Raw genomic sequence first — 25,327 nt, forward strand, 5'->3', positions numbered from 1 at the left:
GATCCCAGTCTGTAGGGGAGGGAGCTAAGTTCTCTCCTACCCTGTTCCAGCTCCTCAAAGAGGGGCTACAGCCTCTCCACCCTCCATCGTTTGGTTGCTGTGGGTCTCCAATGATTTCTGTTATTAGGATATTTTTCTTTTGGTTGGAAAGCAGTTGCTCTTCTTGGTTGTAATTTGGAGGGGAGAGAGTCCCGGGTGAGCTCAGGCCGCCATGTCACTGACCTCGCTCCCAGAGTAGTCTGTTTTGATCCTGTGTATTTATGTAGTATCAGTTGTAATGTCTCCTCTTTCATTTCTAATTTTATTTATTTGAGTCTTCTATCTTTTTATCTTAGTTAGTCTAGATAAAGGTTTGTCAGTTTTATTTATCTTTTTAGGAAAACTAGCTCTCAGTTTTGTTGATTATTTTGATTGTTATTCTTATCTCTTTATTTCTGCTCTCATCTTTATTATTTCCTTCCTTCTGCTAACTTTGGGCTTATTCTGTTTTTTTTTATAGTTCCTTGAGATGTACAGTTATATTTTTTATTTGAGATATTTCTAATTTCTTAATATATGCTTTTCCCCCATAAATTTTTCTCTCAACTGCTTTTGCAGCATTCCATAAGTTTTGGTATGTTGTGTTTTCATTTTCATTAGTTTCAAGATACTTTTTTTATTTCCCAATTGATGTCTTCTTTCACCTGTTGATTGTTCAAAAGTGTTTTAATTTCCACATATATGTAGATTTTCCAGCTTTCCTCTTGTTGATTTCTAGTTTAATAACACTGTAGTTGGAAAAAATAGTTGTCGTGATTTCAGTCTTCTTAAATTTGTTAAGACTTGTTTTGTGTCCTATCATATGATCTATCCTGGAAAATAATCTTTGTGGACTTTAGATGAATGTGCTTTCTACTGCAGTTGGATGGAATGTTCTATATATGTCTATTAAGTCCATTTGGTCATAGTATGGTTCCCTTCTGACACATCCTTGCTGATTTTATATCTGGTTGATCTCTCCATTGCTGAAAGTGGGGTATTGAAGTCATCTGTTATTACTGTATTGTTATGTTTCTCCCCTCAGATCTGTTAGTATTTGCTTAATATATTTAGGTGCTTGGAAGTGCATGTATATTTATGATTGTCATGTTTTCTTGATGAATTGACCCCTTTATCATTATATAATGACCTTATTTGACTCTTGTTACCATTTTTGCTTTAAAGTCTATTTTGTCTGAAATAAGTGTGGCTATCCAATTTCTTTTGGTTTCAGCCTGCATGAAATATCTCCTTCCATTCCTTCACTTGGAGCTTGTTTGTGTCTTTAAAGCTGAGTGAGTCTCTTGTAGGCAGCATATACTTGGGTCCTGCTTTTTTATCCATCTAGCCACTCTCTGCCTTTTGATTGGTGAATTCCAAGTATCTGCATTTAAAGTGATTATTGATATGTAAGGACTCACTGCTCTCATCTTACTGATTGATTTCTGCTTGTGTTGTATTTCCGTTGTTTCTTTTTCCTTCTGTTTCTGTCTACCTTTGTAGATTGGTGTTCCATGGTTGTATGCTCTGTTTCTCCTTTCAGCCTCTGTTTGTTCAGTGTTTCCATGGGGAAATCAGGGCTTGGAGCTTCCAAGTCTGCCATTTTGCCGCCATCACTCCATGCTACTAGTTTTTGTTTATAATTTCATTTTTACATTTATTGAGGAAATGCTTGAATATTAATTTAAAATCAAACACTATTACAAAGTTCACAACAAAAAACTCAAGGCTCTCCCTTCCCTTCCCCACTTCTGATCTCACTTCTCAGAGGCAGCTACTTGCAATCCTTCCAGATTTTTCTTTTGGTATTATGATCTTATTTCTAATAACATGCTTATACTGACTGCTGTTTCTTGCTGTTTTAACTTGTACATTCTCTATTGACTTCTTACTATGGAGGAAGAGCATTTAGCTTTCCTATAGCTCAGCTCCCCAACATGATTCTGGACCAGCCACTTCCATTCTCCCAGCATAGTTATATCACTAGGATGTTTGTGCCTGAGGCCTTTACAGTAGAGATCTCTTCAAATGTTTGGTGATCTTCCTCTCTGCATTCTCATTTAAGAGGGGGGCAATAAAACATGTCTGGGGCTCTGTGTGCCAAAATCCCATGTGGCTGCTCTGTGCCATGCTGCCTCCTTCCCAGGGACCTGGAGTTCCCTGTGGCATTTTACACCGCCCGTGGGCACTTGCATTCTTCTCTATTCTAGATTCTACACCTTCCTTCAAAATCATCACAAAGTGGAAACTTTCCCTGGGTAGGTATGTGGGTTGAAGATTCTTGTTTCCTGTGAAACTTCTTTGGAAGTTCCTCTTCACTCAGCAGAGAACAGAGGGGAGGAGGAATGAGTAATAAGAAGGAAAGTGGAAAGTGTTACCAATAGTTAGGAAAGGAGTTGTCTTGCATTTTAGCATGGGAGATTTCAAGAGAAAGTCTGTATTGTGGTGATGATCAGAGTCTAGCGCTTTGCTGGCCGGTAATTGTCAGACACAAGAGTGTCACCCAGATCTGCCAAGTACATTGGGTAAATCCTGGGTTTTGAGGCTAGATCTTGGTTCAGGTCCATGCCAGCTATCGAAATTATGGCAAACTCCATGACATGTGAGAGCCTAGGTTTTCTCATCTGTAGAGTGGGAATAACACTGATGTTATAGGGTTGTTCTGGAATTGGAAATCATATATGTAAAGTGCCTGGTTCATTTGTGCTCCATGAATGATAATCTTGATAACATTATCATCTGCTTAGTCTCATCACCATCTGTTGACAGCTTTAACTGCAACCTAGAGGATGCAAAAGGAATGGTAGAGAGGAGAAGCCAAGAACCTTTAGTTGGGATATGGTGCCAAAGAGCCCTGCCCCCCACCCACACACACCTGCAAGATGCAAGAGAGGAGCAGACAGCTAGGAATGATTATTCCCAAGGGAAAGTGGGGAACCAGGAGAGCCAACATGTCAGAATCAGAATGTGTTTTCCAGCCAATGCACCCTCCCTCATTTCTTTTCTAACAACTCCACCTAGTGTGGCCAACCACCAAAGTCCCTGATTTCTGGAAGTCCCTCAGTCCCAACACGCAGGTCTGGTTGGTCACCCTCTCCACCACTCACGCTGATGAAAGTCACCACCAGGGTGACCCACAGAGGCCACTGAGGGTGCGTGGCAGCCTTCAGCTATGAGGGGAGGAGCTTGCTAAAGGGCCTGCTGGAAGGTGGGGAGGCGGACACTCAGCCCACTTGATGGACATGACTCATCCCTCTGACTCCTGTCATCTTCATTTTCAGGTCAGGCAGCGTGGACAACAATTGGATGGACATTTACAACTTTGTTGATCGAGTGGTCAAGAAGTTTGAAAAGTACAACTTCTCCATGTTTCGGAGTGTTTTCTTCTGCCAAGCGGAGTGTCCTGCTCTTTAGACTTGTGGGCATGAGAGCCCCTCGGGTCAGGAACACAGAGCCCAGGGTGGTGTTCTAAAGCAGGAGAGGACAGATTGCACTGGTTCAGTTGGCTCTCAGCAGCTTTGCTTGGCTCCTGCCTGGGAGTCAGGCCATATTGCAGGGGTACAGTCTTCCCCTAAGGCCCTCAGGACTAGAAAACAGATAAACCACTAACACACAACTGAACACCTTGTTAGAAAGTGCTGAGGGCCAAAAGAAAAGGGCAAAGGACTTATAAGACAGCTTAAAGGAAAAAGCAAGAATTCCTACAGCAAAAGTCCTTAATGGCTTCCCAGAGGATGTGGACATTTGAACTAGGTCTTGAAGGACCAGGAAAAGCTGGGTAGCAGGAGCCATCAAGAGGACTTCTTGTAGAAGTCTCTTGTAGAGAGAGTGGTCTCTTTGGCAGGAGGGTAGGGTTAACTCAAGGGAGGGCTGGGAAATGAGGCTGGACAGGAAAGCTTGGGGCCAAGGTCATCAGGGCTCAAAATGCCAGGTACAGGGTTGTGGATTTCCTTCTGTGAGCAGTAGGGAGCTGTACATGATTCTTGAGCAGGTGTATGACATGATAAATGTTGTGCTTCAGAAAAAATGTCAGATAAGTATGGGTAAAATGAATTGGAACAACAGCCAGGAGCAATAGGCAACTCTCTAGGGACCTGTGGTAGCAATTTAGCTAAAAGATAATAAGGGTCAGAGAACCAGAAGACAGTGGCCAGGGAGAAGAAAGGGAGTGGTGTGTATGAATGGCTTTGATGAGAGAGAATAATTTCTTTGAGATGAGAGAAGAGATGAGGCAGGAAGACAGGCAAGGAAGGAAGGGAGTGAATATCCAAAGAATTTTACAGCAGAAGCGAGGTCATTGGAGAGACACACATGCAGGGGTGTGTAGGCATCTGTCTCCTTTTGTGTGTGATGTGCATGTGGGTGTGTCTCTGTGTGTGTGCGTGCATGGGAGAGACTTTGGGGGTGTTGGAGGTATAGAAATGGAACAGGATCCCATCCTGGCACTCACTGTGGGAAGGCCCCACATCTCCACAAGCCTCAGAATCCTTCACTGAAGTTATGGGAATTTCTGGGAGTCAGAAAATGGTCCCAAAGGGGAAGAGTTGGGGTGGGCAGCAGAGAAGTTGCCATGCACCCCGTCCCTGGCTGCGCATTGCCATCATTTTGAACCTGTGTTTGTGACTTCTCACAAGTTCGTGCTTCCTCCCCAGCCCGAAACTGCGGATGTCATTCATCACCTACTCCACACGGGGCCACACCCTCATGAACCTCACCTCAGACAGGTAAGTGCTGCCTTTTTATTTTAATTATTTTATTGAGGTCATGTTGGTTTAGAACATTGTGTAATTTCAAGTGTACGTTATTACATCAGTTTCTGTATAGACTGCATCGTGCTCACTACCTGTAGTCTCGCTTTAATCCGTCACCATACATATGTGCGCCTTTACCCCCTTCACCCTTGCCTCTAGTACCACTGATCTGTTCTCCTTATCCATGTGTTTTCTTATCTTCCACATTTGAGTGAAATCATGTGGTGTTTTTCCTTCTCTGTCTGGATTATTTCACTCAACATAGTACCCTCCGGGTCCACCCATGTTGTTGCCAATGGCACAATTTTGTCTTTTTTTATGGCTAAGTAGTATTCCATTGTTTATGTATACCACGTCGTCTTTATCTGTTCACCAGTTGATAAGGCACTTGAGTTGCTTCCACGTCTTGGCTGTTGTGAATAATGCTGCAGTGAACATAGGGGTGCATAAACTTCTTTGTATTGTTGATTTCATGTTTTGGATAGAAACACAGTAGTGGGATAGCTGGGTCATATGGTACTTCTATTTTTAGTTTTCTGGGAAGTCTCCATACTGCTTTCCATAGTGGCTGCACCAGTTTGCATTACCACCAGCAGTGTATGAAGGTTCTCTTCTTTCCACATCCTCTCCAACATTTATTTTTTATCTTGTTAATTACAGCAATTCTGATGGTTGTAAGGTGATATCTCATTGTGGTTTTGATTTGCATTTCTCTAAAAATTAGTGATTTTGAGCATCTTTTCACATGCCTCTTGGCCGTCTGAATATCTTCTTTGGAAAAATATCTGTTCATATCCTCTGCCCGTTTTTTGATTGGGTTGTTTGTTTTTTTGTTGTTGAGTTATATGAGTTCCTTATACACTCTGGAAACAAACTCCTATCAGATATATGATTTGCAAATATTTTCTCCCAGTTGGTGGGATGTCGTTTTGTTTTGTTCATGGTTTCCTTTGCTGTGCAGAAGCTTTTCAGTCTGATTAAGTCCCATTTGTTTATTTTTTCTTTTGTTTCCCTTGCCTGAGTAGACATGCTGTTCAAAAAGATACTGCTAAGACCAATGTCAAAGGGTGTACTGCCTATATTTTCTTCTACAAGTTTTATGGTTTCAGGTCTTGTATTCAAGTCTTTAATCTATTTTGAGTTAATTTCTGTGTATGGTGCAAGATAATGGTCTACTTTCATTCTTTTGCATGTGGCTGTCCAGTTTTCCCAACACCATTTATTGAAGAGACTTTCCTTTGTCCATTTTATGTTCTTAAACCCTCTTTCGAAGCTTAGCTGTCCATAGATGTGTGGTTTTATTTCTGGGCTTTCAACTCTGTTCCATTGATCTGTGTTTCCTTTTCTGCCGGTACCATGCTGTTTTGATTACTGTAGCTTTGTAGTATATTTTGAAGTCAGGGAATGTGATGCCTCCAGCTTTCTTCTTTTTTCTCAGGATTGCTTTGGCTATTCCAGATCTTGTGTTGTTCTCTATAAATTTTAGAATTCTTTGTTCTGTTTCCATGAAGAATGTCGTTGGGATTCTGAATGGGATTTCATTGAATCTGTAGATTGCTTTAGGTAATATGGACATTTTAATTTTGTTTATTCTTCCAATCCATGAGTATGGAATATCTTTCCATTTATTTGTGTCTTCTTCAATTTCTTTCAATAATGTCTTATAGTTTTCAGTGTATGGGTCTTTAACCTCCTTGGTTAAATTTATTCGTAGATATTTTATTCTTTTTGAATGGGATTATTCTGAATGGGATTGTATTCTTGACTTCTATTTCTGCCAGTTTGTTATTAGTGTATAGAAATGCAACTGATTTTTGTAAATTGATTTTATACCCTGCAAGTTTGCTATAGTTGTTGATTATTTCTAATAGTTTTCTGGTGGATTTTTTAGGGTTTTCTATATATAGAAGCATGTGATCCACAAACAGCGAGAGTGTTACTTCTTCCTTTCCAACTTGGATACCTTTCATTTCTTTTTCTTGCCTAATTTTCTTGTCTGGTTTTGGTATTAGGGTATTACTGGCCTTGTAGAATGAGCTGGGAAGCATCTTGTCTTCTTCAATTTTTCAGAATAGTTTGAGAATGATAGGTATTAAATCTTCTTTGAATGTTTGGTAGAATTCTCCAGGGAAGCCATCTTGTCCTGGACTTTTGTTTTTTGGGAGGTTTTTGATTACTGTTTCAGTCTCTTTACTTGTGATTGGTATATTCAGATTCTCTATTTCTTGATTCAGTTTTGGGAGGTTGTATGATTCTAAGAATTATTCCATTTTTTCTAGGTTATCCAAAGTGTTGGCATATAGTTTTTCATGCTACTCTCTTATAATCCTTTATGTTTCTGTGGTATCATAATTTCTCCTCTTTCATTTTTAATTTTATTTATTGAGCCTTCTTTGTTTCTTTCTTAGTGAGTCTGGCTAAGGGTTTGTCAATTTTGCTTAACTTCTCAAAGAACCAGGTCTTAATTTCATTGATCCTTTCTATTGTTTTCCAGTCTCTATTTCATTTATTTCAGCTCTAATTTTTATTATTTCCCTCCTGCTGACTTTGGGCTTTTTTTGTTCTCTTTCTAGTTCTGCTAGGTGTAGTTTAAGATGATGTATTTGAGATTTTTCTTGCTTTTTGAGGTAGGCCTATATCGCTATTAAATTTCCCTCTTACCACTGCTTTTGCTGCATCACGTAAGAGTTGATGTGTTGTGTTTGCATTTTCATTTGTCTCCAGGTGTTTTTTGATTTCTCCTTTGACTTCTTCATTGATCCAATGGTTTTTCATTAGCATGTTGTTTAGTCTCCATATATTTGTGACTTTCTCAGCTTTTTTCTTGTAGTTGATTTCCAATTTCATAGCATCATGGTCAGAAAAGATGGTTGATAGGATTTCAGTCTTCTTAAATTTATTCAGGCTTGCCTTGTTTCCCAGTATATGGTCTGTCTTTTAGAAGCTTCTCTCTGCACTTGAGAAGAATGTATATTCTGCTGAATGTTCTATATACATCTATTAAGTCCACCTTCTTTAGTGTTTCATTTAAGGCCCATATTTCCTTGTTGACTTTCTCTCTGGATTATCTATCCGTTGATCTAAGGGTGAGGTGTTGAGGTCCCCTGCTATTATTGTGTTGCTGTCAGTTTCTCCCTTTAGTTCCATTAATAGTTGCTTTAAATACTTTTGTGCTTCTGTACTTATTTGCATATGTATTCATGAGTGTTGTGTCGTCTTGGTGGAATGTTCCTTTTATCATTTTATACTGCTCTTCTTTGTCTCTCATTATCTTTTTCACTTTGAAGTCTTTTTCTGATATAAGCATGGCAACACCTGCTTTCTTTTGGTTACCATTAGCTCAGAGTATTGTCTTCTATCCCTTCACTCTGAGCCTCTTTGTCTTTAGAGCTGAGATGTGTTTCCTGGAGGCAGCATATTGTTGGGTCTTGTTTTTTAATCCATCTGGCCACTCTGTGTCTTTTGATTAGAGAATTCAATCCATTTACTTTTATAGTGATTATTGATGTATGAGGGCTTCTGTCATTTTATCTCTTATTTTCTGTTGTTGTTCTGTATCTCCTACTGGAATATCTATAATCCTTATGTTACTTATCCTGATTGAGTTGGATATTTTTCAAAGAATTTCTTCATTTTTTAAAAATCTTAGTTCTTTCTTTTCCTCTGCCTGAAGCATTTCTAGATTTCTACTTTATAATTCACTAATTCTATCCTCCATAATGTCTGCTCTATTTTTTATGTTTCCTACATTATTTTTTATCTTATTAATTGTCATCTTCGTATTCAGAACTTCTGTATGTTCTTTTTAAGACCTTGAGTCTCTTTGGTGAAGGAATCCCCATACTCACTAATTTTATTCCTGAGCTCACTGAAATGTCTTTCTGTGTTTTCTTGTACCTCGTTGAATTTCTTTCTGACAACTATTTTCAATTCTCTGTCATTTAGATTGTGATCTTCTGACTTCTAGTTTGGTTTCTAGAGACTCGTCATTTTCTTTCTGTTCTGCATGTTTCTGTAGTTCTTCATGGTGTTTGATGCATTGATCCTCTGCTAGCACATTTGTGTTAGTATCAGTTCACAGAGTCCACCTTCCCCCTCTGGGTGTAGGGGGGTACGGGCAGGAGCTCTGTTTCTGATCCCACCCATCTGCTGGTAGTTGTGCCAGTTGGGCCACAGTGTATTCAAGTGGACTGACTGTAGCCACTTGGCGGTTTGCACTTGTGTGTGCAGAGCTGCTAGGCTCAGCAGGCTGGTCTGGCTGAGCTGCTGTATTAGGCAGGGGCAGTGCTTTCACATGGGCCTAGGCTGTGCTTGCAGGCAGTTATGGGCTAAGGCACTGTGCTTTGTGCGTGGGGCAGTTTCCCATGGGCTGAACCTCTGCCTCTCAGTAGGGGGAGTTTGCATGGGTGGAGCTGCCTTGCTAGGTGGATGCTCCCCTGGGCCAGGCTACCACTTGAAAAGCATTCGTGTGTCGGTTCGGCTGCCCCCACTTCTACTCACAGTCACACCATCCGCTGTGTGAGGATCAGCAACCTGGATCACTGCCTCTGGGGAGGCAAAGGAGTACAGTTACTTAATTCCTCTGCTTCCTGGTGATCCACTCCACCCACATTCAGATGTATAGCTACATGGATCCCTCAGGCATCCTGTTGTGTTATGTAGAAAATCCTCTCTTGGTTAATGAATGTCAGTCTAGTTGTAACATAGAGAGGAGAGACAAAGGGAGCAACTCACTCCACTATGATGCTGCCATCACTGGTAAGTGCTGCTTTGATCTCCAAGGCAGACCCATGGGTGGGGCTGCAGGGAGAGCCAGGGAGCTGAGGGCTTCCCTGAGAACTCAGTGGGAATCCCACTGGTGTGCAGGCTGGGCTGACACAGCCTCCCCTCAGTGCCCACCTTGACACCATAGCCAGCCCACTTTGACTCCTGGCTGCACTGGTACTAGCAGACCCCTGTGCTTCTAGACAATCTCCACCCCATAAGTCCCACCCTCCACCCTCCTGAGTCCTTCCCTGGGAACTCTACCCTTTTCTTAGAACGGGCTGGCTGGGAGGACTCCTGGGAGCTGGTGGAGCCAATATTCAGGGCTGCTATGAAGAGTGGCCTGCATTGGGCACCTGCTGTGGGTGTCACTCTCTGCCCTGGGCAAGTGGAGGAAGAAGGGAGACGAAGTCAGAACCTGGGAAGAAGGGAAGGGCTGCGTCAAAGTGCCGGGGGCTTCAGTGGAGGGGAGCTGGGTCCCTTGGTGGGTCTGAGACGGGAGCCAGTGAGTCGGGGCATGAGCAGAAGACTGGGCTGGTGTGCGCGAGGGAGGCATGACGTGCCCGCATCCTAGGTGGGCTGAGCAGATGCCCACAGGCCTGAAGGAAGGAAGTCCTGGGCTTCTGAGTAGTTTGGAGGTTCAGGTTCCCATGGATACAAATGACTGGAACCCAACTCAGAGTGCGTGGAGCACCAGAGCAGGGGGAGGACATTTACGACTGATGGATCCCAGGATTTGTCGGACAGAGCCACTGCTCAGGACCTTGGAGGGAAACTAAGCACCACACAATGAGCAGGAAGAGCCAGGCTGCAGGGGAGGGCGTGTGGGGGTCCCAGGGCATGGGCACAGACTCCCATGTCTGACTCCCAGGAGAAGCAGGGACTGGGCTGGCGGCTCCATGGCCTAGGGGAAGGCGAGGTTTTGTGTGTGCCTGTGGTTCCTATTTGGGAGAGAGAGACTGAGTGGGTTTGAGGTGGAAGAAAGCAAGTCCATGGGGAGGGACTCTGGCAGGTGGCAGAGACAGAGGCAGTGGGGACGGGGCACGGACCTCAGGTGGAGGAGCAGCCCTGGGGGAGAGGAAGACCAGTGCCTCCCCCAGGGCAGGGGCTCAGGGCCCAGACCATGAGAAGCTGTGTGAGGCTCCTGGAGGGCCTCCCAGGTCATCTCGGGTGAGCGAAGGTGGGGCTGTCTTCCCCATGGGGGGGTGTCAGGAATGGGTGTGGGGCTCAGGGGAGCAGAAAAGATGTGAGCTCGTGTGAGTTTAGAGGGGTGATATTTTAAGAGGAGGGGTTCTTGCCGAGGGTGCTAGGAGCCTGTGGTCCCTCGAGGAGCACAGCTGGGAGCAGGGGGTGACTTGGGCTGCCGAGCAGCAGCAGGGAGAGCTCGAGGAGGCAAGAGCAAAGCCTGGCTGAGCTGGGTGCTAGCCAGAGGCTGGGAGGCTGAGAGTTTCAGCATACTGGGGGTGCTGCTGACAAAATGGACGTCTTCCAGATGTGCAGAGAGGGGGGCAGGTGTGTGTGCTGGGCTGGGCGGGGCCTGGGTTGGCCTCCACTGGCCATGGGTCCAGGCTGCCTCACGTCCTGGGCTGGGCTGGGCAGGACTGGACCCGGGGCTCTCAGCTCTCACCCACGGCAGCATCTCTTCTGCCTTCAGTGAGAGGCCAGCCTTCAGGGCCACGGTCTCCTGAGCCTTGCTGTGCCCACTCAGCCCTGTCACATCGGATAAGCCTGGACCCAAGACCACCCCCTGCTGTGTCGCAGTCCCAGCCTGTGCTTCTGCATTAACAATGGCTGACTGGCCACCTCCCCATGGCAGCTTGGGGACCATGGCATTTCCACCTGCTTGGACAGCCCTCAGGGCCACTGCCCCAGCTTTGGTCCTTTCCTTCAGGACACATGAGGTCCAGGAGCTGAGCCCTCTAGTTAAGCAGCTTTGTTACTTCCTTTAGCACCAACTACAGAATGGGGAGAGGCTTGGAGGCACCAAGTCATCCTTGGGGGTCTGTGACAGGGATGATGGGAGCAGGGGGCATCAGGTGGATGACCTTCTCCAAACTCACCCTTACCTGTTGGAGGACCGCGTGCCCTCCCGAGGGGACCTTGGGTGCTTTGCAGTCCTGCCAGTCACATTGTGTGTGCCAGCGTCACAGGGGACATCCTGGATGCTCCCACTCCCACATGGATGGTCAAGGCAGGGCCCTTGGTGAGGTCCCCTGAGGTCTGCGTGCCTGAGACGGGGAGCCCATTGAAAGCCAGCTGTACCCATGGGACCAGACAACCAGTGTCCCCCTCATGTCTCCAGTTGGGGGACATGAAGGCCTGTCAGTGTCAAAGACACAGGGCGGATGGGCCATGACAGGGCCACTTGACTGAGTCTTCTGCTGTCCATGCCACTCAGCACAGGGTGGAATGGTGCCAGGACAGCGTGGGGCTGGTTTTCATCCGTCAGCCCCCCATTCCACCTCAACCCCCTTTCTGATTTTCTTCAGAAATGAGATACACGATGGTCTTGACCGACTTCAGAATGTGGTGCCTTCAGGAGACACAAACATGCAGGAGGGGTTTAAAAAGGTACAGCCTGCTGGCGCTCTGGGAATTTGCTCTGCTTGTCAAGTTCTTAGAGTGCTGTTGGCTGAGCTCACTGCCTCTCAACCTTCCTTCATGTTGTTGCAGGCCAATGAGCAGATCCAACAAGTGTACTCCAAAGGTAAGCTGCCTGCTGACTCCTCATGGGCAGGTCTGTCCGGGATGGAGCCAGGCCTGGGCCTCAGTGAGGCCTGGCACACCCACCTCGGCCACTTCCTAGCGCTGACCTTTGGGGAAAGTTGCTTGCCCTCTCTGAGCTGCAGGTTCCCCCTCCGTGCAATGAGGATAAAAGCCCCCTCAGTGATGTTTCTCAGAATACACGGGATCACGTGTGCACATTCTTGGTTCTTAGTAAACATGCGCTCTTGCCCTACCCCTGGGCTGCACAAGAAGGGAGGGAACAGCCCGGGGCCCTAGAGCAGACAGGCTTCAGTTTTCGGAGAAAAGAGCTTGCTCTCCTCCTTGCCGACCTCGCTTTTGTCTCCATCCCATTTCTGGCTGTGACTCCTTTTCCCTTCTGCTCCTTCCCTTGATTGACTGTCATCCTGGGACTGTGTCTCCAACAGTGGAAAAGGCTGTGCTGGGCCAGAACCATCTTTGTCTAGACTGTAGGGTTACAGCTCTTGTCAGGAGAGATGCGTGGGCCTAGTGGGAAAGGCTTTGAGCTGCTCAAGCGCCTCTGACCCACATTGGGAACCACTGGGGACACAGGTGCCAGCAGGAGTGTGGGCAGGCACTGCCCGGACCAGGAGCGCAGCCTTCCACAGAGCCTGCGGGGCCTGGTACAGTCGGGTCTGCCTGCTCCTTGCTTTGCCCACCCGAAAGGCTGACACTCGTCCAGTGAAACAGCTGGAGTCACCTGTTAGGGCAAAGGTTGTGCCATCTGGCAGTGGTGGGAGTTCAGTAGGAAGGACCCTGAGCTGGCTCCATCTCCTCATCTGGAAAGTGGGTCCTGGGCTGAGCTGCTTCTCCCTCCAGGAGTGGGATGCAGAGCCCCCCAGGCACTGTGCACGGTAGGTACTGGGGTCTGCGTGGCCTCTCCCCAGGAGGAGGAGGTGTGGGGGGCAGTGCTGTGGCCCTGGCACCCTGCGGTTGGTCACACCCGGTGCCTTTGCCGACGAGGCCACTCCCTGCTTCTATTGCAGACCGGGAAGCTGCCAGCCTGATTATTGCTCTGACCGATGGACCATTGCTGCCAAGTTCATTTAATAAGACTAAGGACGAAGTGAGTCCAGTTCATCATTACCAGCATAATGCTTGATGTATTTGGTGATTTATACTCAGCACTTTCTTTCTCTTAGGCTGCAAATTCTCAGAAAATGGGGGCGAGTATTTACTGCGTGGGTGTAAGCAACTATAAGAAAGACCAGGTAATTCAGTACAAGTAACATGGTGCCGCTGGTGAGCCTAGTAGGGGAAAGCTTCCAAAGTTGGCTTTCCCAGGGCCACCCAGAGGATGATCTACCCAGAGAATGTGTAAGTCTTTGGAAAACAGACAGCCACTGCAGAAATGAATAACAAGTGTGTAAAACCCGCGCTGGAAGTACAGGTAGAAGAGCTGTCCATTCCCTTGGGGTGGGCTGATGGCAAACGCCAGGGTCTGGCCTTGGAGTCCAGCATAGTGTGAGGCAAGAGACTATCTCCTGGGATGGGGACCTGCTGTGTCCTCAACCCCTGGCCATGGGCACAAGGCACCTCCTCTCCCTTAAAGCTGTTGGAAATTGCAGACCGCCCAGATCACATGTTTGGCGTGGACAGAGGATTCAAGGGTCTGAGAAACATCGTTAATTCAGTGAGTAGAGGCTGGATGTGAGCAGGAGCACAGGGTGGCTTCTCACCAGGCCCCCAGCGTTCACTTTTCCCGACCTTGCCACCTCTCTCTGTTCCAGCTCACATCTAAGTGCTGTATGGAAATTACAGCTGTGGAGCCTTCCAGTTTCTGTACGGGAGGTAAGAGCCGAAGTCACTGTTGTAAACACAGGGCTATGTGTTTGTGTGCGTTTGTGTGGGTTATGAGTGTCTGCTGGTGTGGTGGGTGTGGCATGAGGGTGTGGTTTCAGTGTGTGATATGTGTGAGTGTATAGTGTATGTGTAGGTCTTTCATGTGTGATATAAGCATTCTGAGTGTGTATGATATGTGTGTGATGTGGATGAGTGTGGGGTGTGTGTGTGCATGAGCTGAGTGTACACGGATGTGTAGGTTATAGTGTGCATTGGGTATACACGTGTATGTTTGTGTGCAGTGTGTATGCCAGGGGTTAGATGCGGGTATGAGTGTGTGATTACTTTTTTCCCAGTTTTATTGAGATAGAATTCGCACACAGCTCTCTGTAAGTTGAAGGTATACCACACAGTGACGTGTCATGCAAATATTGCAAAATGATTACCACAGTAAGTTTAGTATAACTATTTTTTAAATCTCAAAACCAAAAGTTTAATTAAAAAATAAGAAAATATATCATAAAAGCCCTCAACAAAACGCTACAAATGGAATCCAACAACATATAAAAAGGACAGTAGCTCAGGACCAGTTAGAGATCTCTGCAGAAATGCCAGTCTGACTCTGTATTTGAAATATCGAGGTAACTTATCCCATCAGCAAAGTGGGGAAGAAACAACCTGCTTGTCTCAATGGATGAGAAAAAGAGCTGGACACAGGCCAACATCCAGTGTCCACCAGGAGCAGAGCCTGACAAAGGCGTCCGCACGGATCGCACAGCTAACATCATACCAGGGGTCACATGGGGAACGCCTCCCCCTGGGTCTGAACCTGACAAGAAAGCCCTGTCTCCCCAGAGGGCCCCCTGCCCCAGTGTGCGCCAGCCATCTTGCACAAGTGCTTGGTGAGAGGAGCCTCTCTCTGTCGTGTCCTAGCTATGTGCGGGCATGTGCGTCCACATCTCAGGGATTGGTTCAGCTGAGGTGGGTGGATGCGCGCACTTCCTCTGGCACCAGCACCCAGCCGGATCCAGCCGGATCCAGTCCCAGGCAGCCGGGGCCAGCCTCTGTACCCTTCAGGTGGTGGTGCCACAGGCCGTGGGTCAGACAGAGCTGTGGGCATATCTGAGGTCTGCTGCCCGTGGGCCAATTGCCAAGTACCTGCAAGTCCCCCTCTGTCTCCAAGAGGTAGAAAGAACGATGCGCCCTGGCAGACCTGTTGTGAGGGGTGAGACCAGTGGAGTCGACAGTGACGGGCACAGGACCTGGAAGCTGGGAGGCCCTACCCAACAGTAGCCGGAACTAGGATTTCCCTCCTTGATTACTGGCTCTGCCTGCCACCCCTCTCCTGAGCCCAGGTTGGGGAGGGAGGTAGCTCAAGGACAGCCAGGACGAGAGTCTACAGCTGAGCCAGCTGTTGGTGGCAGCTGTGTGACTCCTCCCACGTTCTGAAGCTGTGATCTGCAGTGCGCCACGTGGAGGTGGGTTAGAGACCCCCCACACACATAGGGTCTTTTCCTGCTTCTCCTGGTTTAAAGCGCCCAGCTGTGCAGCTGGCCTGACAGCTTCATTTCTCTGATTCTGTCCCCGGACACACACACATGCTGTGGCATCTGAGCAGCACGTCACACCACAGGTGTGGATGTGAGTGGTCATTCCTCCCCCGTAGAGGCCAAGCTGAGGTGACAGGTGCCCACTGCACACCCTCTGCCAGCATAGTCAGCATCCCTGCTCTGCCCTTTTAATAAGTTGCTGTCTTGTCAGAAGCTACCACACAGCGTGACAGTCCGTTGGAGGGAAAGCACAAGGCAGGGCCCTTGACCCCAAATGGAATAGAAGGAGCCATTTCATCAGTCTGTCATCCTGAATCCGTCAGAGGGGCAGGGGGCCTGAGGAAGCAGGCAGGAGGGACCACTAGGCACGTGGCCTCTTCAGCCTCTGGGGCTCACTCAGGGCAAGGCTGAGGCCTCTGCTGGCCTCCCTGCCCCTGGGTCTGCGCTCCACTCCGTCCTCTGCCCAGGGCCCGAGGTTGCTGAGAAGGCCACTTTCCTAACCCCAGGCCGGCTGGCTGTTGGAGGCTTGTTAGCTGGACAGTGGTGCCCTCTGAGGTCCAGCCTGGCTCTGGGCCCCACCTGCTCCAAGGTGCCATGGGAGGGAGGGGCTGCGCTTCCTGCCAGCCCTTCCTCAGCCTTGCAGGGTCCAGGCCACCCATCCTTTGAGAGTTTACACTCAGGGCACCTCACCCACAGGCCCTTTCCTGGTCGACTGGCCCCTCTGGCTTCCCAGAGCCCTCGGTCTGTCCCCCTCAGTGGTCACCTGTCCTCCAGTATGTACATGCCTGCTGCTTGGCTGCGTCCACAGCTTTCTTCTCCTCATTTAGTTTTGGTTTATTCCATCCTTTTATTGTGGGATTTACAGCAAAGTGAAAATGATTTATAATGAGCATACCCTAGACGCACTATCCGGATTTTGCAATTGTCTGACCATGTCGTCTTTATCATTTCTCTCTCTTTCTCTTCATCAATCCATTGCACTTTGGGCTGCATTTCGAAGTATATTACAGTCATCAGCCTATATCACCCCCACACCCCTCACTCTGCGTGTCTTTAAGGGAACAGTATTTGCTAACATGTTTCTCCCAAATGCAGACATCGGCAGTGCATCATTTAATGAGTTCTGACAAACACACACACCACTGTAGCCCAAACCCCATGAAGACAGCGACCATTACGACTGCCCCCAGAAGGTCCCCTCGGGTCCCTTCCCTGGCTTTCCCTGCCCCCACCCGCTGGAGGAGCTGCTCTTCTGATCTCCTTCCGTGGACTAGTTTGGGACTCTGAACCGTCCCCTCAGCGGGCTCACGCGGCGTGAACGCCCTGTCTGCCTGGAGCAGCAGGCGCAGTGGTTTGGAGAGTCGTCCCTGCTGTGTGTTTGCTGGGGTTGGACGGGGCTCCTCAGCCCCGGGAAGTAGACTGGAGGGCACCAGGTCATTCTTTCTTGTGTGTGTGATTGGCCCAAGTGAGTCTCTGCAAAGAAGCCCAACAGATGGGGCTCGTCAGTGGCGGCACGTAGTAGGGCCCAGTGCAGAGGAGGGCTTTCCTCTGAGGTCCAGCATCCAGGAGCCGCACCGTGGCTGGGAGGCCCTCTGGGTGGAGTGGGCGGGACAGGCTGTGTGATGCAGGAGGACCCTGCAGGGCCAAGGCAGACCCCACTGTGCAGTGCAGGGACTTTCTGCCACCAGCCTGGTGGCTGCTGTGCCTCCGCTGTGATGAAGGTGCCCCTTGTTCCCATCCTCCTGTCTCCCGGAGATAAACACCATAAACAGGGGATTGTAAATATGTGTGCACCTATCTCTGTGTCCCTTGCAGGGATATTTCTACATTAAAGGGATCGTGCACTACATAATACTTTCCAGCTCTCTGCACAGCATTCCATCCCATGGATGGACCAAGGTTATTTCTTAGTCTGCCTTGGTCGATATTCTGATTGTTCCTAATGAGCTGATAGTACAAGCCACGCTGCTGTGAACATCCCCACAGTTGCCTCCCTGCGGGCCTGGGTCAGATTCCCTGGGATCAATACCAGAAGTAGAATTGCTGCATTAGGGGACACAGGTTAGAAGTTGCTCAGGGATGTCGCATTTCTCTCAGACTCTGTGCCAAGCAGCACCTCCTGTCCCCACACCCCGCCCTCCCCAGGGCAGGGTCCGTCCATCTGTGTGGCCTTCTGGGTCTCATGGCAGTCCTTGCCCCTCCTCGCTGCTCAGCTGCCACCCAACCTTCTCAGGGGCTGCCCACCTTCCCAGCTCCTCTGTCTGGAGCCCCAGGAGCCTGGGGTGTCACTTTTCTTCCAGACACAAAGCTTTCCTTTCCAGAAGCATTGGTCTCCCTTCCGGGGCGGCCCATCCTTCTGCCCCCGAGAGCTGGCGGGCAGTGGGGCTGGACGTGGGCCATACCACTCCCTGCATGCCACTTAGTCCCTCCTGTGGCTGCATTTCCTTGCTGTGCTTGTTATTGATGGAGGAGTCAGCGTGAGGGCTGCTGGGAAGCAGAAGGAGCAGCTGTGTGGACAGAGCAAAACCCTTTAGCTCCAAGTCTCTTCTGCTCAGACATCTGAAAGCACGCCCCTCCTTCCGCTTATGGAGACTTGCCAGCCTAATGAGACCCTCTGTGGGAGCTGCAGGCCCCAGGGACAGAGGGGGCTCTGCTGCAGAGGAGAAGTGGCCACTGAGCGAGGCCTGAGGGCAGCAGGGGCCACAAGGTGGGAGGGAAGGGCATGCAGGAGAGGGGCAGCCTGCGATTTACACGTGGGCTCCGCTTGTTTAAAACACTGGAAGCCTGACAAAACACGTGACAGGCCAGCTTCGGCCCACAGCCCGAGAATCTGTTTTGCTCAAGGCTGAGACTTGCCCACTTTGCTTGATGGGTGGGTGCTGCAGGATCCCTTGAAGCGGGAGGCACCGGGATTGCCAGGTCTGAGGTTATGTGTCTTTCCTGAGGAATGGTCCTCCGTTACCTGACCTTGGGCACACCAGCATCTGGGAGTAGAACCAGCCGGGCCTGAGCCAGGAGGCAGTGGTGGAGGCTGCTGACCTTGGGCTTGCAGCAGGAAGAGCTGTGTGTCATCCTGGCCCATTCCCCAGACCCAGGCGCCCTCGCTGCCCTCTCTGTATCCCCTGGTGTTGGCTGCAGGGGCAGGGAAGTACCCACGAAGCCCCAGGGGAGCCCCTGCAGCCTGGGTGCCCACCTGAGGCATGAGTAAGGGCTGTTTTCTGCTTGTGTAGTCTAGGCTCCTCTGTTTTTATGGAAAGGTTGGCCTGGTGGAACGCACTGCCTACACCCATTACAGAGTACCTCAGGATTTCAGGGGACGAGGCTGGGCAGTTTACTGGGCTCCATGGGTCAGGGGCTATGATGAGGGCCTCCCGAGTCTTTAGTCCAGCCCAGCCACCTCAGAGTGAACCCTCAGCAACACCAGGTGCAGACCTTGCCCATGGGGCCCAGAGCTGCTGGTTCAGGCACAGCTGCTCCACCATAGGAACACCCTGGAGTTCCATTTTAGTGGTGGCCAGCCATAATTGTGAGCTCAGAGGGAGGACAACATTCAGCCCCACTCACACAGACCTTTGATGTACCCTTGCAGAAACCTACGAAGTGAAGATTTCTGGAAAAGGCTTTAATAATGCAAAGAACAAAGATGAAGTTATTTGTAGATTCAAGTTCAGCAACACTGAATTATTTGGTAAGTAGTCCCTTTGGTGCCTCCATGTGACAGATTTCTCATGCCACGCTGCTTTCCCCTCATCCACCGAGCATTCAAGTCCCTTGCTGACCATTCGATGTGGACTCTGTAGGGACAGAGGCAGTGTAGACAAGCGGAGGAGGGACCTGGCTGGGAAGCCTGGCCACCTGCCCCTTCACCTAGAAGCCAGGTGGTCTCAACCCCCAGTGCCCCAGGAGCATCTTGGAGCAGGGCTGTCCCCCTTCCGGGGCTGGGTGTGGGGTGCAGGGTCTGCCCTCACAGCTTCATCCCACTCACTTCCCTCAGCTCTCAGTTCCCTATAGAGCCAAGGACCCAAATCCCACAGGTCTGCTGGTGGGAAGTGGAGGCCGTGCCAGGTGCACTGGTACCTCTCCCAGGAAGGTGTGTCCATTTGCACTGAGAGAGGATGCCACCTGCCGGCCTGGGGCCTGGAATCCTGCCTAGGACACACGTTGCATGTGTGACCTTGACCCAGTGAGCATTGTGTTCTCAGCCTCTGCTTTCTTTGCAGTAAGTGGGGCCACTATGGTGGGTACACTAACTGAGCTCTGTCACATATGGAACCTGGTTTTGGAAATACTCAGGCACCAGGTGGACCCCCATGATGGCTGAGTGGCCTCGGGAAGCACAGAGCTGGGGCAGGCAGATGTGGTGCTCTCAGCGCTGAGGTGGGTGTTACCTTCCCCACGGAGCGCTGGGGAACGGTTGGACTGTCTGCCTCCTCCTCCATCCCCAGTTCGCCCTGGATCCCTTCAGTTCCTCTGATCGTATGTTATGTTCAGTGACTCCTTCCAGGGCCGTCTCGGAAACCCGGAGAAACTCCTCTCCCCTGCACACTTGTAGGCCATCTCTCCTTCTTTCCTTGGGTTCCTAGCATGGGGCAGGGCACTGTCAAGGCCACATCCCCTCCTGCAGAGTTGTGCAGACAGCCTGAGGGAATTAGGTTTCCCTTGGTCTGTACTTTCTCTGAGTCACTCCCTTGCATGGAGACTAATGTTTATCGGGCGCTGATTGCAGCAGTTACTGTGCTCAGTGCCTTACACACACCATCCCCATTAATTCTCCAAAGAGACCTATTGTGACCCCTTTGTCTGGATCTGGAGCCAGAGGCGGGGATGATTCAAGGGTTTGCCCGGGGCCACGAGCAAACCCTTCCTGGTGCAGGAAGAGCTGAAAGTAGCCACAGGTGACCCGAGTGCCCAGTCTGGCCTTCTGCCCTGTGAGAAGACGGTTCTCAGGAAGGTTGGACGCCCCCTGTCCCCAGGAAGTGTGTTCAGATGCTTCCTCTGTGGTCTCTGGCCATCCTGCTATCCCAGCCTGGAGAGGACAGTGTTTCTGTCTGAGGTGGGCCAGGGCCAGGCTCTCACATGGGAGAGCCCGTCCCACAGTCCTGGGCCCCCTGCTGACGGCCGCTCTGCTCCCAGTCAGAGGCTGACGGGGGAGGTCCCAGGGCTGTGTGTTGCCAGGAGCTCTGCCGCACTGGGGAGGAGTCACTGGGTTGTTGTTTTTTGGTTTTGGGGTTTTTTTTGAGGAAGATTAGCCCTGAGCTCACATCTGCCGCGAATCCTCCTCTTTTTTGCTAAGGAAGACTGACTCTGAGCTAACATCCGTGCCCATCCTCCTCTACTTTTTATATGTGGGATGCCTGCCACAGCATGGCTTGACAAATGGTGTGTAGGTCCACACCTAGGATCTGAACCAGTGAATCCCAGGCCACCAAAGCAAAACATGCGAACCTAAATGCTGCGCCACCGGACTGGCCCCAAGGAGTGATTGGCTTGTTTTTAATTACATTTTCCCCCGATTAAAACATCCAGGAATACATTTTAGAAAATAGAGAAAAGCGTAAAGGAGAAAAATGTTTAAAGAGTGTTTCAGTATGTCACTCTTTTAATTAATCTGCTTTTATCATACAATGTTTTTATAACTTGAGACGTTTTCTAGAAGTGGCAACTGAGGTTTTGGGTTTAATCAGCTAATAGTGGTTTGAAAACTCCTCTCCAGCCACCATGCTTTGCGGGGCCCTCGGTGTGCCGGCTGCTGCCATCGCCTCCTTCCCCCTGCTCTGGCCTGTGAACTCCCTACTGGACAATCATTGAATTTCTTTGTCGTTTTGCATCCTGCCCCTCAGACACAAGTCCTTTCCCCTAAGCATCCTTGGCGATCAGTGTCCATTCTCAGCACCAGTGAAGGAGAAACACAGTTCAGAAGGTCAGAGCGAATCTAGAGGTGGAGCCAGGGAGCTGGCCCACGAGGAAATGAACGAGTCTGTAGGGAAGAGACCTGACCTGTGGTCAGTCCTGGCTCAGAAAGGACTTTGGGCTCAGGACTGAAGCTTCCACAGCTCCGAGTTCTGGAAGTGTGTTGGGACTGGTGAGTGCCACCTCCACAGAAAACCCAGAAAACAGGAAGCCCCCATTCCCTCCTCAGTGCCCCCATCTCAGTGACACCACCATCCACCTGGTCACTCTGGCCAAAAGCCTGCGTGTCATCCTGGATTTGTCTTTGCTTTCACCCCCATGTCCAGTCCACCAGCAAGTCCTCTTGCCTCTGTGTCCAAAGTACAACCAGGTCTGGGCAGCCCCTGGATGGATTCACCCAAACCCCTCCCAGGGCCCACGAGGCCCACCCACCTGTCCTCACTCACTCCTCTCCTCCTCAGCAAGCTCAGGTAGTCATGCCTCAGGGCCTTGGCACATGCCCTCCCACAGCCCAGAACACTCTTCCCTGGATGTCTCCTTGGCTTTCCCCTCATCTGGTTTCAGCTCCAGGATCACCTCCTCAGAGAGCCCTTATTTTTAATGGAAACTTTCAGTAATATACAAAAGGAGCATAAGTTGTTTTATGAACTTTTAGCAGCCTCCGCCTACTTTCAGTAGTTGTCAACTCTGGCCAATCTGGGTTTGTTGATACGCGCACCACTGGTTATTTTGAAGCAAATCGCAGACATCGCATCATTTCATGTGTAAATTTCCAGTTTCTCTAAAATAGAAATTGCATCTCTGAGAGGCAGGACAGGTCCCCTGTCCCTGAACAGCTGTCCTTCCCCTCCGTTCTCTGCCCCTTCCCTTGTCTAGGGACGTCACAGTACTCTTCACTCTGGCGTTCAGTTGCTCACTGTGAGTTATTTCATTGTGTGTGTCCCTCTCCAGTCCCTCAGATGTGAGGCCCTAGAGAGCAGGGACCCTGCCGGCCTGTTCCCATTACACCCCAGAGCACTGCCCCGCACCTGGTGCAGGGTGGGAGCGCGGAGATGTCGTTGGACAGAAGGAGGCAAAGAGGAGCTGACGTCTGCCCAAGTGTTGGCCCTGCTTGCCAGGGGCAGGGAGAGGGGAGAGCGGGGTGGATGGACGGGTCCACTGACATTGTCACGTGGTTTTCTTTTAGATAAAAAAGCCACCTCTGTGGAAGATACCACCATAATATGCCCAGAAGTAAAGATAGAGAAGCCAGGCCAGTAAGTGCCCAGCTTGGGGGCCAGTTGGGCAATTTTTCCCACTGTGAAGTGTCCAGACCGTGTGATGCTACCGCTGCTGAGACAGCATATATCTGCCAGAAGGCTCCGGGCATCCACCACACCTGCCCTTGAGGTGCTCAGGGACCCACCGTGGCCCAAACTCTGCTGAGGTGGCAGGATGTGGGCCATGATGGCCCCATGGAGGGCACCGTTGCTCCAGGCAGCCTTTCAGAGTTAAGACAGAAGAGTCAGGATAGTGACACCAAGCAGCCCTCTCTGGTCACTTAGCCCAAGGCCACAAGGGCATCTGACCCCATGCAGGGCTCCTCATGACCTGTTCAGGCTTCATGACAGAGCTTGATCTCAGAGTGCTTCTGGTGAGCTCTCCTTACACATGCGGTCTGCTCTCCGCTGATCAAATGCCTGATGTTCAAAGTCATTACAGTGACTCCTGTGGGCTACAGTTTGAGCCGAGTGCAAGAACTGTGTCTGTCTGGGCTGCTTGTCACTGTCTGCCCTTTCTGTGCTTCAGGGAAATCACCACTGAAGTTAGCCTGAACAATGCCATCAGTTTCATCAACAATGATGTTAGAATCAGCAGCAAGGACTGTGTGAGTGCCAGGGTAAGTCTGCAGCCTCCCTCCCGGGCTGTCCAGAACCCCCGCACTGGTGGGGAGAGACCCTGGGGAGGCAGGAGAGGGCAACAATGATTCCAGGCAGGCCCAGCAAGTATCTTGTGCAGACATGCACCTGGGGCAGCATCCCACAGCCAGCCCAGGCCCTTAGCCCTTCCTTGGCAACTCCTCTCACCCTCACGTGTGAGAAGGGCCCTGGGGGTGCTTCTACAAGAGCACCAAGGGGGCAGCCAGCTGACCAGGCCTTGCAGAATCTCTGCTCTCTGTGAACCAAGTGTCACTGACGCCTTGTGGAAGGGACCAATTGGAACTCGAAGCTGACTCTAGAGACGCTGCTGAGGGTCTACCCACCCTTTCTCCCACCTGCCACCTCCCTGGCCTGGCCTAGCAGTGGGACACGTCGGGGCTCCATCATGGATTCCAGCTGGGGTGATGGGGAGAGACTGGAGGGTGTGTGCTAGGAGCCAGGTCCAGGACCTCTGGGGTTCCCGGGCCCTCCAAATCGGGGTCCCAGGCACAGGGGATCTGGAGGGTGGCACCCGCTGTGGCCGTGCACAACAGGTGTGTTTCCCCTGCATTGGTGCCCAAGCTGCTGGCACAGCTCCGAACCCACTCAGGACCATCACAGCCCTGCCCCAAGAGGCTGGGGGAGCAGCAGCCGTCATTTGGCTGATGTCTTCAGCCTCCCTCCTGCCTCTCCTCCTCTCTCCTGCTCCTCAGGGCCCCCTGTGCTAACACTCTCACCCCTGCAGGGAGGGTCTCTCCTCTGTTGGTGGAGAAGCAGTCAGGGCTGTGGGGTGCAGCCGGGCTCAGCTCAGGGAGAGGCACCTGGGAAGGGGGTCTGCTCCCAGGAACCCACTTTTCCAAGCTTCTCATCATCCAGGCACCTTAGCCAGGGGCAGCAGGCTTGGGTGACAGAGAGTCAGGCTGGAGGGCAGGTGTGCCAGGAGGAGGGACACCTGCACTGGTGCCCACCCCGTGTCCAGGACCAGCTCGGGAGGGTGCCAGCAGGGCGGACAGTCGCCATCTGGTCTGTCTCCGCTTGTCCCTGATGTCCACACCCGGGCCATCAGCTGCACTTCGGCCTGTGCCCATCAGGAGTGCCGCCCACGACAGCTGCCCTGCACAGGCGCGTGCAGGAGGAGCTCAGGAGCGGCCGCGGCTCCCCGTGGGCCTGGGCTTTGCCTCCCTCCAGTGCCCGTTTCCGTGCACGGCCCTCTCTTCCCGCTTCCCTCTCTGCCTCTCCAAGAGCAGAGCCCTGGTCGGGGCAGGGCTGTGCAGCATGCGATCCACGGGGGCAGCGCACTTTCCCATGGTCGTGCAGACCAGGAGCAGAGCTCCCATGTCTTAAGCCCCCACGTGGACCTGGCCTGACCCAGACCTCAGTGAATGCTCTCAGCCTCACAAGTACCCGCCCAGGGTCTCGTGACAGAGGTGGACAGAGGCTCAGAGAGACTGAGTCGCCTTGCCCAGGGTTGCAGAGCCGAACATTGGGGGGAGAAGTGATGGGAGCTGGACCCGGAGCTCCCACCCCTGCTCTTGCACCCCCACCTCCATGGGCTCAGCAGCCCCTCCTCACCAATCGGGGTCTCTCTAGCCCTCTGTGGTCTTCATAACACCCCTGTACTGTCAGCCGAGGCATGCAGTGAGGTGGGTTTGTTCACAGCACGGAAGGTTCTGGAAGACCTTGACAGGGCTCTGGGGAAGAGACTCTCAGCAGAGCCACTGATGGTGTCTGTGGTGCAGGGCTCCACAGTGGTTCTCTGGGGACCAGCCCAGCCTCCTAGTCTTGCTGTGGTCCCTCACGGTGGGGCAATGTGAGGAGAAGTGGGAGCTGGAAGATGAGTACCTCTGGTGTGGGAAGCCAGAAGGTGGGCGCATGGGAAGAGGCCACCCAGAGCCACCCCAGCCCTCTG

General features: G+C 50.6%; 1 protein-coding gene across 1 annotated transcript in view; it reads left to right on the forward strand.

Moving 5' to 3' along the window:
• Positions 1-25,327, forward strand: part of ANTXRL (ANTXR like) — a 47,072-nt gene that overhangs the window by 8,866 nt on the left and 12,879 nt on the right. Inside the window, exons 2-12 of the mRNA XM_005602734.4 lie at positions 3,300-3,371; positions 4,671-4,742; positions 12,023-12,104; positions 12,207-12,240; positions 13,265-13,344; positions 13,421-13,489; positions 13,831-13,911; positions 14,009-14,069; positions 19,200-19,298; positions 22,707-22,776; positions 23,309-23,399. Of these exons, the coding sequence (XP_005602791.2) occupies positions 3,300-3,371; positions 4,671-4,742; positions 12,023-12,104; positions 12,207-12,240; positions 13,265-13,344; positions 13,421-13,489; positions 13,831-13,911; positions 14,009-14,069; positions 19,200-19,298; positions 22,707-22,776; positions 23,309-23,399 (811 nt within the window). The remainder of the gene's footprint in view (positions 1-3,299; positions 3,372-4,670; positions 4,743-12,022; positions 12,105-12,206; positions 12,241-13,264; positions 13,345-13,420; positions 13,490-13,830; positions 13,912-14,008; positions 14,070-19,199; positions 19,299-22,706; positions 22,777-23,308; positions 23,400-25,327) is intronic.

This window comes from Equus caballus, chromosome 1 (genome assembly GCF_041296265.1).
Source record: "Equus caballus isolate H_3958 breed thoroughbred chromosome 1, TB-T2T, whole genome shotgun sequence".
NCBI classification, from domain to species: Eukaryota; Metazoa; Chordata; class Mammalia; order Perissodactyla; family Equidae; genus Equus; species Equus caballus.